The sequence below is a fragment of the Ziziphus jujuba genome, chromosome 1 (assembly GCF_031755915.1).
Source record: "Ziziphus jujuba cultivar Dongzao chromosome 1, ASM3175591v1".
NCBI lineage: Eukaryota > Viridiplantae > Streptophyta > Magnoliopsida > Rosales > Rhamnaceae > Ziziphus > Ziziphus jujuba.
The window spans coordinates 5,366,424-5,380,753 of record NC_083379.1 but is presented as its reverse complement, the minus strand read 5'-3'; the positions used below and the strand labels follow the sequence as shown (position 1 = coordinate 5,380,753).

General features: G+C 31.8%; 1 protein-coding gene and 1 pseudogene across 2 annotated transcripts; one reads left to right on the top strand and one right to left on the bottom strand.

Annotated features, from left to right (window-relative positions):
• Nucleotides 1-744: 744 nt before the first annotated feature.
• On the bottom strand, nucleotides 745-1,878 carry LOC107412152 (uncharacterized; annotated as a pseudogene).
• Nucleotides 1,879-10,714: 8,836 nt separating this feature from the next.
• On the top strand, nucleotides 10,715-14,079 carry LOC107412207 (protein GRAVITROPIC IN THE LIGHT 1). 2 transcript variants are annotated; one of them, XM_048469239.2, is made up of 3 exons: nucleotides 10,715-10,732; nucleotides 11,894-13,252; nucleotides 13,369-14,079. In XM_048469239.2, the coding sequence occupies exons 2-3, from the start codon at nucleotides 11,894-11,896 to the stop codon at nucleotides 13,417-13,419; spliced, it is 1,410 nt and encodes a 469-aa protein (XP_048325196.2). In that variant the 5' UTR covers nucleotides 10,715-10,732; the 3' UTR covers nucleotides 13,420-14,079. The 2 variants fall into 2 exon arrangements, with proteins under 2 accessions (XP_048325196.2, XP_060671189.1); XM_060815206.1 differs by having other exon boundaries at nucleotides 11,894-14,077.
• Nucleotides 14,080-14,330: the final 251 nt, after the last annotated feature.

The following is a 14,330-nucleotide window of genomic DNA, read 5'->3' as shown; positions in this document are numbered from 1 at the left end:
GAGGGAGAGAGGAAAAGAGAGAAAGAGTTGGCCTGAAAAACAGAGATATAAGGAATTCAGGGGTTTCTCAAGAACAGAGGAAAGGATATGGTGTACTGCATTGAGTAGATAGAAGTAAACAAGGTGTTTGTGATTATTACTGAAAGAGATTCTGTTACGACCCATCGTTAGATGATTTTCTGTTACAGCTCACCATTGGAGTTGGAGTCAGTTATTTTTGGTTCTGTCACGATATTGAATTGGTGAACCTTTTAGAAACAGATAGAGAGTTGACCCTATAAGAGGTATTTTTGCGGGCGGGTTTTGTTTGATTTTCTTTATTTATTTATTTGGGATTTAACTGTGCTTATGTTCCTGGAACTCATGCAATTAATTGCAAGTTTATATACAAATGATAGCCAAGATGATAAAGGTACAACAAATGAATGATGGAGATTGTGTAAATGGAGACATTGACAGATATATAGATTATATCTGCACTCCAGAATAAATGCCTGCAATCCAAAATCTTGTTTTAATCTAGCAAGATCTAGCAAAAATAATTTCACTCTCATTTTTGTCTTACTAATGCTAAATGCGAATATACTAGGGTTTTAAGCATATTGATAGACGCTAAAAACCTTAAATACAATTTACATAAGAAGACCCGAAAATGAATAAATTTCTTCCTTGATATGTTAACTATGTAAAATTTAACCATATCTTTCAGATATTATCGAAGGAAGTTCATCAAATGCCTAGGTGTTAGAGCCCAAATACACCAAGTTCACTGGCTTTCTCCTTCTCACATGTCATGAAGTACTGATATGTGATTGTAACATCGAGCAAAATACCAGTTCCTGAGCCAATTGCTCCCTTGAAATCTGCCAGCACTGTGAGAGCACTAGTGCACATCCCACCAAATGCAGCCGCAGTAGGAATATAGTGATTAAGTTCCCTCTATAAATTTGGCCATTGATGTCTAGGCGTGACCATTTGTTGCTCATACAGTATCAAGCAATGCATATGAAACACACATAAAAACCACCCATAGAGATGAGTGATGAGTAATGACTATGAAACCAATAGTGATAATAAAACTACCTTCAACTGTTTGGCTACATCTCTTGTAGAGGAGCCAGAAACTTCAATCCAAGTTTTCGAGAAGAGTGCAGAAGCAGATAGCATAAACAATACATGAAAGAGAGCATGGAAGGGATTGGCTACCATATCAACTAGGCTGCAATAAGAAACAAATTGAACAAGAAAAATAAGAATCATTACTTCTTGCTTTCTAAAACTTTATGCAGCATCTCCTTGCTGGGGCAGTAACATGGTAAGCAAGGCACCTATTGGAATAGAATGGCCTGAATATTCAGATTCCTTCCATACACCCAACAGATTCACCAAGAAATTTCCACTATACCCCTTCAAAAGCAATTGTACAAAAACAAACCATATAAGAAATTCTCAACAAAGAGGTTGTTTCAATTCTTTAATCTTTCTAGTGATTTTAATAACTCATGTACCTGGGAAATAAAATAAAATAAAGATTAGTAATAAGAGCAGAATGGAGAATGATTGGCATGTTGGAAGTGTAGAAAAGTTTAATTGGATATATGAGCCCTGCTGTCAACGGGCATTCTTCGATCTAACAGGCCAAACCACACGGACACCTTGCAAGTAGATGACAATTAGGAAGACTAAGAAAGTAGCCAGCAAGTTAGTCACATTTGGAATGTTCTGCCTGTAGAATGCCTCTCGGAGAGAATGAACTTTGTCTTGCCTAGTTAACAATAGGTGGAACAAAGCAATGACAATACCTTCAAATTCAGCTCCTCGCCCACTATTAATAGTTGTCAGGCTAAAAGCTTTCCAAATAAGGGAGATATTGACAGATTATACTTGCAATCCAGAATATATATATGAATCGAATAAGCTAAGGGATCAAAAGGATTTGTTCATGCATGAACTCGTAAATGAGCCAAGATCCCCCTGGTGAAGATTGAAGGTCTTTCGAAGATTGCACACTATGATTTAAGAAAATAGGACCGGTGCCATAAAGGTAGAGCGTCTTAGGGAGATAGAAGTTGGAGGTCTGAGGCATTATAGGCATCTTATATCTCAGGCTTTTGATTTGAGGATGAGGATGATTGCATATTGGAAGACTGTATTGAGGAGGTTTGTGGAATGTATGGCATTGCATCTGCAACTAAATAAAAGGAATTTGGTGAATAAGGAGTCGGAAATGGAGATGATAAAAGAGTCTGTGGCACTGCATGTTGGTGGCATTGAAAGGTGATGGAGGAATTGCTATAAGTGGCATCGAAGAGGGTGGAGCTGAATAGGAGTATCAAAAATCTCAAGGGCTGTAAAGCTATTGTGGCTAACATCATGGAAAGAATTGTTTCTCATGATGATTTGATAAGTATTTCAATTCTTTTAAATTGTTTAAATGTAAGGTATGAATTTGATGAAAAGAAGCCCATTCCAGCTTGGTGTGATAGAATCCTCTACCGTGACTGCTGCTCAACTGCAGTACCACAGCAGGGCCGTCTCAACAATTTTTGAGGTCCTAGGCCAAACAAAATATTTAGGATCATAATTAAATATTATTTTTATAAAATTGATTTTTTGATATAAAATCTATATATATATATATATATATATATTTAAATGTAAAATTACTAATTAAATTTTTATATTTAAAATTTGATAATAAATATTTTTCAATTAATAAAATTATTAATTATTTAATCTTTTTGAGATATAATCGAACATAAATAAGCTTTTGTTAATTTCAATTTTGAAAAACTTTTTTTTTCATTAAAGCTGCACTAACAAAAAATAATAAATCTATACATAGGGAAAATAATTTAATTTTTTTAAAGTTTTAATTCTCAAAATAAATCTAATTAATTTATTTGAATTAAGATATAAAAAAAATGTAAAAGCAAAAACTAAAGGGATATAAAGTCTACTTTTTTACAAACAATTAGAACAATTAGTAAATAATTAAAATTATGAATTCATAAAAAAAATAAAAATTAAAACTATTATGAGAATGAACAATACAAATCCATTAAAATAAATTGTCGCTTACAATCTTACCTTTTATTTTAAAGTCATTTGCATTAAAATTGCAAATGATATAGGTTGAATACCAAAATTAAATAAATATAAAAAATAAGTGAATGATAAAAGATGAAAATAAATGGATAAGATGAGAAAAAATACATAAAAAAATAAGAAAAAGTACATAAATGAGAAGAATATTTAACATGCTTTTTTTATTATTATTAAAATATAATTAATTATAGAATACAAAATATTTAATTGAACTTAATTAATATTATTTTTTTAAAATAAAAATAATTAAAAATGATTATTACAATAAATAATCAATTAAAATTCATTTAAAAACAAATAATTAATTAGAAATAATTTAATTTTTTTAAGTCAAAATTTGTATACTTTTAAAATTAATTAATAGTTATGTTCTATTTAATATATGTATATATTATATATATGGATTTTTTTATTTTGAGGGCCTCAAGGAAATGAGGGCCCTAGGCATGGGGCTTAGTGGCCTATGCCTTAAGCCGGCCCTGTACCACAGTGCAGTTTAGAGTGTCCTGTCGTCTCATCATTATTTGCAGCGAGTTTTATTTAGCATGACATATTCTTTCCATCCATGGAGAATGCAATACATACTTTTTTGCCTACTACTATTTTTGAACTTGTATTTTTCAATGTCATTTTTAGATCTCTTCAATTCCCTAGAGTTTTCTCAGTATGTCTTCTTCTAAATGATACATGTTGGAAAAATTAAAACCCTCTTTTCTCAACTATTTCTTACATTTTCTTACTTCTTGCTGGACCAGAAGATTTTGTAATTTATTATGTTGAACCTTGTCCAATCCTATATTTTTCAGAATTTAAAGTGTAATCTCTTTGATCAACTATGCAAATTTAACCGGCTAGTTTAAATAAAATGAACAGTTTTTTACTCAAACCACCCACGATAAAAGAACAGATCCTAAGGGCCAGGCATTTCTAATTGCGCTTTAACATTGTATTCTCACCAAGGAAACTTTCAGATAAACAAATCCAAAAGAAATCTGTTATCTCCAACAAAATTAGAACATGACAGTTTATGATACAGACAGAAATGAGCTTTCAAATAATATACTGCACAATTGCCCATCATAACCCCAAAAGATATCTAAGGTAGTTATCCTATTGCCTTTAAAGTTCTTTAGCCGATATGGTCTAACTGGGTTTAGAGACTTGGTAATCATTGTGTGTCCTATAATTGATGGTTCAAATCTTTGACTGATTCCACTAATTGCAACTTTAATTACTTGCTTTTTTGGCTTTATTTATGTGCATATTAGCTCAAAACTTTGGCTCCTACGTATAATTTAAAGCATTATATCAAAGTATAAAGCACATAAATTTTCGAAGGTTTTAGTTATCAAAATTAACAAATTTAGATGGTACACCTATTCATAACCGTACAAATAAATGAGCCAGAAAGAAGCAATATTTCCTCTTAATTGAGGAAAAAGACAAATAAGAAGAAGATGGAGGGGTGATTTAAAACGTGATGAAAAACAACTTATAGCTTGCGAGTTACAGTGAACAAAACCAATTACAAACGGTAGGAAGAAATAGGACATGAACTTCAGAGCATTTTAGGCCACTAAAGAGACACTACGCCGCCCACTGGGCCCTACAGTTAGAGAATGTCAGAGACCTACCTATCCACTTCTTCATGACCATTGCATTTCATTTATTTATATAGATGAGATATTTTGTTGTTAGCTGAGCCTGAAAAGCCGATGGGAAAATAGACTAAAACACTAGTGTAGCAGAGCAGTGTTAGCATAAATATTTATTTATGTATTTATTTTTTGAAATGGAAAATAGTGAATAGCACTGTATATCTTCTCTTTCAAATGGCAATTGGGAATGGAGGGCAGTGAAGGAGGCCCTACAATTTGTCCCACTTGGGCTTGGAATACCCATTTCTTTCGGCTCTCCGTTCAATTCCACTTTGAAATTTTTTGGTGCCCTTATCAGGTTCTCCCTCTGTGTGATTAGACATTACAATTTTTTTTTATCTTTTTTCCCAATTCATGTGAAGTATAGAGTTGAAAAAGAGATTTTTCTTTTTCAGAAAAATAATTCACAATCGAAATGATTTCACTTTGTATTTGATATTATTTCACCGCCTCAAAAGGTGTTCTCTTTGCAATTCTTTACAGGATATATATGTATATATACGTTTTAAAATTAATGACTAAGAATTTCAAAATCTTTGCATTCTTATATTCTAATTAATCCAAGAAAAGCATAATAAAGATGCTGATGAATTTGTTCATAAAGGTCATAATATGTTTAATTAATTATATAAAATTTAAATTAAATGGGTTAACTGATGAAAATAAAATGACAAACTAAATATTAAATACTAATCCAATCATGCACGATTGCTGCTGGTAACAAGACGCAGGAAGCTAAATAGTTTACTGTTCCATTCAAGTGGGGAGACAAGCAAATTTTGAAAAAGCAGCGACACGATGGATGTTAGATGTTGACTGGGGATGATATTTTTTTTATTCTCGTTGCACTTAACATTAATTCAATTTAATGGATATATAAGTATGTTCAAAATATATAACCATCCCAATTTTATATTTATTTGTTGATCCCAGTAACCAACTGTGTAAAAGTTCTGATAAATTTTCTCTTATTTAGATTTTAGACAGTTCGTTTGTTATAGTTTTTAGATAAGAGTAATGTAACTTTTAACAAATTTAATTAAATTTACCATCATTTATTAGTGAAAAAATTATGACATCTTGTATTAAGAATAATAGTAGAGATACTATCTAATTCATCAACTATCAACTTATCTACTAAGTGTATATTATATATATATATATATTATTATTTGATTGATTTATATTTAATCATTTATATTTTTAAAATTTTTTTTTAAAATTGACTTATCCATATATATTATATTGTTATGTTAACAAATTAATTAATAACACGTATATATTTGATAAATAACTTGCAAACAAACTTTTGTAGTATTACTCTTAGATTGAATGGTTATTTCACTAAATAAGGTTAAAAATATCAATTAGTTTTAAAGAAATATCATGGGTAATTAGCAGTGAATACTATTCTTGACTACTAAATGGGGTTCAATTAACCAAAATTGAGATATGAGTCATGTAGAAACAAAATTGAAATATGAGGAGGTAAATTTTAATGCTTCCTCTTTTAATCCTTCTTCTTCTACCTTTTATTATTTATATTTTTTGTGTAAAACTTAATTCAAATTAATATGTGTACTGCTGAAGTATTATTTATAGTTTCATGTAAAAGAGAAAAACTCCATCCCTATTTATTATCATATATATACCGAGAAATATATATAATATGGAAGAAATACCAGCTAATGCAACTTCAAAGGAAAATACAAAAATAAATGTTGATATAACTTATGGTAGGGAATGTATTCCATACAGGTACAGAGTTAAAATCCAGTCTTCTGCAGAATCTTTGTGTATCCTGGAAGCCAAAAAAGAAAAATTGTGTAGGCCACTACTAATAATTGGTACTCGTCACTTGAGTTAACCTAACATTTAATATATATATATATATATATAAATAAAAAAGGTTAAAAAAAAAAACAACGAAAAAGAAAAAGAGAAGGTATAATTAGTTTGGAGGAGCTTTTTTTTTAAAATAATAATAATAATGCTTCGTTTCCACGACTGCGAAATATCGGGGTGCAAAGTCTCAACAATACGAATCAACTTAAGCATATATAATATATGTATATACATTATACATCGTAAATGCTAGCATTGCATATATAGTTTAAAGACAAAAAATACTAAAAAAAAATAAAAATAAAAAAAATAGAGAAGACATTAATTTAATTAGCATGAGACATAGACGTAACGTAATGGGTAGGGTAGAAATCATGAATTGGAGAACATAATTATTGTAACTAATGTAAATCATGATCAGCGGTTCCAGTTTCTTCCAATGGCCGTCTTCTCATCATAATTATTTTTTTTTTTATATATATTCCTTAAACAAATTTTCATTTTATTCTCCATCAAGCTCTCACAGTAGATTAACATTCTGTAGATAAAATCAAAATTATTTTTTATCTACAATATTGGAGATAAAAGTATACCATTTATCTTTTCCTTACACCCTAGCTAGCTATTATTATTATTTTATTTTCTTTGTTTATTTTATTTATCTTTTGAGATGGATAAAAAGAGACCTACTTTATCATTATTGTTATTATTATTTTTTTAATATAGACCTACTTTATTTAATGGATGTGATAAAAGATATTAGTTTAATATTTACCAAATCGATTCGATAAGAATACGATGCCATATTTGGGGATTAATATATTGTGTTGACAAAATTGAAGTTGAAGAGAAATAATTGGGAAGAAATAAGTAGTAGAGATAACAACAACTCAACTAACAATTGGGTCCCAAAAACTCATGTGCATTTAAGTTTGCATGCCAAAAAAGATGAAAAAGAAAAGGAAAAAAAAAAAAAAAAAGAGAGCATATTTTAATTTATTTTGCGAATGATAAATGGATCGGGAAACAAGCAAACGTTGTCCGCCATGCAAAGGTTTTTACTTTTTAGGTTAAATGTATCGGAATTAGATATAAGATATGAGAAAATTATTTATTCTTACAATAACTTGGACAGACCCTTAACGAAGCTTCACTATCCCATCTAAATGCACCATACCTTCCTTCACCATCAATGTCCATCTATATCATGGTTTCTAACCAACATTCTGAATGTTAGGTCTGACCAGCAGTTTTTTCTTTATTATTTCCCTTTTTTCTTTTTTATTTTGAATAAAAACAATTAGTAATAATATTGTAATTGTTAAAATGCATAAAACAAACAATGCTAATTTTTTCACCAAGTACTTCTGATAATATATGCTATTTTTGTGTTATATATGCGTATTCACTTCAAATTCATGTGGGTAAAATTATGTTACGAATATTAGTTAAACAATCAAACACAAATCGATAATACCCACTACAGGTATACAAAATTGATGAAGTATCCCACACCTCGAGGGGCCTGACAAGCAGTTAAATCTTCCATCTTAGATCTGCATTTATATATATAAACATATACAATATTTTGCAATAAAACACGTCTTTATGTTAGCAAACGTTTGCATCTCCCATTATATGTAATTTGCTATCCGATTATATGTAAAACGTAGTAGATTAACTATAATTTTGGCATTGACGATGTCATATAACCTACTAGCTATATGATAAGTTACATAATCCATATATATATATATATATATGATTCGATGAATATAATCAATGGATTGTATATATTTATATATATATAATTGATTGGATATATCTATTTGTAATGTGGATATGCAGTTTATTTTACAAAATTATATAAATATATAAGAAAATGTCTTATTATATGATGTTGGATATGTTATATTGCTCAACAACTTAATCAATTACATATAATCCAACTATGAATTACATGTAATTGATGGGCTATCAGCAATATAACATTCTAAGTATTTCCCAGTAAAAAATGACCATGTATATAAAACAATGTGGAAATGGAAGTTATTGAAATTAAGGAAAAGATAATGCCATTTTTCATGTGTCAAAATTGAGTAGAATATGATATATTATATGTATTTATGTATGTATATATGTATAATATGTTGTCATTTTAAGAGTGCTCATATATTATTGCACAAAAAAAAAAAAGTGATTATATAAATATATATAATTCCGTACTTTTGAAGCCATAAATTAATTTATATTTTTAGATAATATTATTTTGTTCTACAACCTAATTAAAAATAAACATATTTAATCAAACTAAGAACTAAAACTCTGCCAATGGCTTGAAAGTTAAACGCTCGGGTAAATAAAAAGAGATTAATTAATTTTAATTTAGTAATAATTATGTCGCTTTTATCGAAAAGATTAAAAAAAAAAAATTTTCTTGTTGGTGATTGGTTTAATATGGGTCACATCTAAATGATATATGCCAAATAAGGTAGGGTTGGGTTTTATAGGACCACCTTGATTTTAGACATTTGTTTTGTCATTATTTTTATTTTTTGATAAATAGACATTTGTTTGTCCTACTGTCCGCTAATGATATCAAACACCACAAATTGTCTTTTATAGACCATTTTTTTTCCGACGTAGGTGTGTCCATTTTAATAATTGTGAGGCTTTTTCTTTTTTCTCTTTTTTATTTATTTATTATTTTTTTAATAATATAGATAATTGTGGGGCTTGATGAAAAGGTAATATTTGAGGCAACAATTTGATAACCATAATTAATTATAAGGCCTATTTGTTTCACAAGATGAAACCACGTTGGTCCCCTTAATTCATTGCTACTCAAGAACACAAAGCATGCACCATGAATCAAAATAATCTAATATATTTCAAACTCTAATTTCAAGCAAGTCTACACACATTCACATCATTTTATTTTATATACATACAGATAATGCCACGTACATAATACAAATAATGTAGCATGGATATATTGAAACATCAACTTGAAAAAGAATTTCTTATTAAGAATCCAACTCCTACCTTTATTTATTTTTTGATTAGTATATTAATGTAAAATATAACTTTTCAAAATATTAAAATTACCACAAATTTATAAATATTTGTTATTATTTGTAAACAATATCATTATCCAAGCAGTCAATATATATTTGTTTTATGGAATCTTAAACTACTAGACAAAAAGAAAACAATAAAAGAAAAAAGAAAAGGTAGACGTTGAGTTTGATCCACAAAAAGACTTATTCCTACAATTATATACTTTTTGAAAACGTATAAATCAGTAAAGACAGTAAATTGTAAAGACAAGGTGTGACATTGATACCGCATTACTTACACATTTTACATACATCAGCATCTTCTTTCGGCTCTGCGGTCCCACTTTGAAAATAAGTGGATCAATTGCGAAAAGAAATATTATTATAAAAAAAGAATAATAAATGAATCGAAAGAATTTAAAATAAAAAAAAAAAAGAAAAAGAAAAGCTCAGATGGGTGAAGTGTTTTAATTCGACTTAAAAAAGAAAAGCTAGCAAACCTTATTTGAAATTTTCGAAGAAAATTAAAACAAAAAGAAATAGATTGAATAAATAAAGATGCAAACCTCTTTTTTAAAATTATTATTTAGGTTCTACTAATATTTCTCAAGTTTCGGACTACTGACTGCATTTTGATAATTAACATAAAAGGCAGCTATTTAAATAATAATTAAAAAAGAGTTAAATATATTTTTGTTTTTGGCAATGCATTGTATAAATATTTATAAATATATAAAGGCATTGCAAAAGTATCTCCATAAAAATAATTAAAAAAAATAAAAAACTTGTAAACTAATTATGTTTTGTGAAATTTGTTAATACAGAAAGGTAACGACGATAAATATGATGATTTTTGTTTTGGGGGTGGGGGGGTTCCTTGTTTATTGCAGCAACTGGGTTCGGTGGAGAAAGAAACCTCCAAAACCCAAATCAATTTTTTTTTTTTTTTCTTTTTCCGGTGAATTGGATGAGGCAGAGGAGAGCCAGAGAGAGCAGAGCAGAGCAGAGCAGAGCTGACCTTGGCAGTGGTTGCTATTTATGGACAATGAAATAAATGAGACGGTATGTATTTGGATGTTTTTGTGTCATACAGCTTCACATGAAGATGAGCTGCACATCATCATATGGGGTTAACATTGTTAATTTTTAGTACTGCTTTTTCTTTCTTTGGTAATTTTCACATAACTGTGTGCTAACTAATTCAAAAATGCTTTATAAGTTTATTAATACATTTGCAATCTTCTATTCATAAATCTTTACTTTTTGAATAAAGTTTTACTTAATATGTGACATTAGTAACTGCAGAAGTAAACTTGTAATAACAAAATTGGTATTTGCAGGCAGACCATTAGTCAAAAGTAATAAAAATGTAATATTCTATTGAAATTATCTCGAAGAAATACCATCTATTTAAAAAAGTTGTTCTTCATTTTCTCAATATATAAATATATTGTAACTGGTAAGTCACGTGACAATTTGACATATTTATAAATCTTCGTTTATTACCGTACCGAAATTAATTATTTTATATAAATTACCGTACATTATTCGATCAATGGGAATTAAATTTAAATTAATTGTACAATATATATGTAATAGGTATATATTCTTAGGCCATGGATCAAAGGTCGTTAATTATGCAGTACCAGAGTCAAAGACCAAACTTCTGGCAGTCCAATGGACGTAGTAGTAGGTAGGGTCCTTGATTAGATGGTAGTCATCACTCACACTCCATTAACATCTCTCTGTGTACCACCACTTTTTAATTTTTTTTTTTTCCAATTTACCATTTATTTATTTTTACTCCCTAAAAAAAAAAAAAAGAATATTATTATTAATAAAAATATTTGTTGGATAGCACCTCTACAGAAAAGAACCTCTGCTCGCGGTACGTTGTCATGGAGAAGCAATCTGCAGCAATCTCTCTGTTTTCCGTCTTTTTCTTTTTTCCCGCGCTTTAAAAAATCCGCACTTTTCCAAACCCTCCATCTCCGGCTCCATTCCGATTAGTCAAACTTTGCGCTTTGCTTTCCCATTTGTCCTCTTTCTCTCTCTCTCTCTCTCTCTCGCTTTCAATTCCTTTTTCTTCTCTCTCCCAAACACCTTTGTTATTTTTCCTTGACAAATTCGCCCAATTTTCTCACTCTGCGTTCATGTCCCGGACGAGTCCACGTCTATTCATTTTCATCTGATTTTTTTTTTTTTTTTTTTAAACTCCGTTAGATGGATACAGTCAGACCCAAATCAGCTCTGAACAGCAAGAGCAAGCTAGCGCGGACTTTTCAGAAGGTAATCAACCTCCGAACAGCCACGAGAATCGCCTCCAACAATGGCATTTGCATACTCGCTTCCCAAGCTAAAGTCAAGGAAGACGATTCTGATAAGCTCAAGCATTTCGACCACAAGAACGACGAACTCAAAGGCCGGAACAGAGCTGTACTTGAAGCTGTGGTCGCCAAGCTATTTGCTGGAGTTACTGCCATCAAAGCTGCTTATGCAGAGCTCCAAATGGCGCAGAATCCTTATAACGGCGAAGCCATTCAGGTCGCTGACCAGTCCGTGGTCGATGAGCTGAAAGCGATCTCGGAATTGAAAAGAAGTTTCTTGAAGAAAGAATTGGATCTTTCCCCACAAGTGACTCTGATGCTGGCGGAGATTCAGGAGCAACAGAGCTTGATGAAGACGTACGAAATCACCATCAAGAAGCTCGAGGCCGAGGTCGATCACAAGGATTCGGACATCTCTTCGCTCAAGAAACAGCTCGATGATTCCATTTCGTTCAATAAATCGATGGAGAAGAAACTAAACGAAAGTGGGCCTCTGCCCATGTTGGACAATCTTCGGCTTTCGATGCTCAGCCCAACCCATTTCGTTCAGTTCCTGCAGCACACTTTGAGATCCATCAGGAGCTTCGTGAAATTGATGATCCGCGAAATGGAATCGGCTCGTTGGGATCTTGATTCCGCCATCCAGTTCATCGAGCCCGACGCCGTGTTTGCTAAGCCCAGTCATCGGTCCTACGCTTTCGAGTCGTTCGTGTCGAAGACAATGTTCGAAGGCTTCAACCATCCGAGCTTCACGCTTTCTGACGATCAACAGAAGCAAAACCACAACGTCGATAACCGACTCTTCTTCGACAAGTTCAAGAAGCTGAGATCGGTGAGTCCGAAACAATACCTAACTCAGAATCCCAACTCGTCCGTGGGCAAATTCACGAAGAACAAGTACCTCCACCTGGTGCACGCGAAGATGGAATGCTCTATTTTCGGCAATTTGAACGTGAGGAAGGTGGTGAGCTCTGGTACCGGCTATCCGGAAACTCCATTCTTCACAGCGTTCGCTGAGATGTCGAAGCGCGTTTGGCTCCTTCACTGCTTGGCGTTCTCGTTCGGCGAAGAGGTCACCATTTTTCAGGTGAGGAAAGACTGCAGGTTTTCAGAGGTTTACATGGAGTGTGTGAGCCAAGAAGCAACGCTCTTCTCTTCCGGTGAGCTCAACGATGCCAACGCCGATATCGAGCTTCGCGTAGGTTTTACGGTCGTCCCGGGCTTCAAAATCGGAAAGACAGTGATTCAGAGCCAGGTTTATTTGTCTCCGGCAATTACTCCGGCAACAAGTTGCTGATTTTCTTTTTCTTTTTCTTTTTCTTTTTTAATTTTCTGTCTGACGCGCGTTAACTTATCGAAAATGACATTTAGCGCACGCGCTTCTTTGTTCTGCTCCGCCGTGGCCGTGGGGCCATGTTGTAAGATAAGCGGAGGTGCGATGGATATATTGGGAAAGTACATAATGCATCACAATAAGAAGCTGCCAAATGGGAGGAATACGGCGGCGCGTGTGGTGGCGCGTGAGAGAGGATGGTGCATGAATTAAATTGGTTTCCTTTGGAGTCAGTAAAGCGTTACAATGGAGTAAACAGGAAGTGCTCAAGAGCAAGTGGGCCCACACCGTCAAAAAGTGGGTTAGATAGAGAGAATGAGGGAGGGTACGATCAGGATTTGGATGTTTGTAATGGAGGGGGAGAGGGGTCATTGGCTCAAATCAGATTGTGAAGTTTGTGGGACCAGGGGAGGCTTCTGTCTTTGTCTTGCAACAGAGAATGGAAACGGTGCATGAGAGAGAGAGAGAGAAAGCGAGAGAAAAAGTAAAAAAGAAATTTAATGAAGAAATTTAATGATTAACATACAGAGCTTGTTGTATAATTGTATTCGTCATTTTAGTAGATACTACGAACGTTAAGAATTCAGAATCAAGCATAAAATATTTTCTACTTTTTAATTTACCAAAAAAATATATATATATATATATATATATATTATACTTCTTGTTCTCTTCACTTCAGCTCCTATCTCTTGTAAGATTTTGTTCCCACAAACACACGGAAAACTTTTGAGGTTTATGAGAATTTCGATTTTTTTAATCTGTAGAATTTGGGTACTAAATAAATTTATGGAGTTTTTATAGTTTACGAGAATGATAAGTTTTTTCTTTTTTGAAGTAGGTGAAAGAAAGACTATGTTGAGGGCATTAAGTGGAAATTAAAATTGTTATGCACTATTACCAAAATCTAAAAAATAAAAATAAAAACAACTTAAAAAGGTGATAGACAGACGAGCATATATGGTGGAAAAAGTAGATGGAAATTGCAAGTCCCCAATAA

What these genes read in the sequence shown, in the direction of transcription:
- LOC107412207 (XM_048469239.2), top strand. Translation starts at nt 11,894, where the DNA reads ATGGATACAGTCAGACCCAAATCAGCTCTGAACAGCAAGAGCAAGCTA. An exon ending in AGACAGTGATTCAGAGCCAG is followed by an intron (nt 13,253 to 13,368) that starts GTTTATTTGTCT and finishes AATGACATTTAG; the next exon opens with CGCACGCGCTTCTTTGTTCT.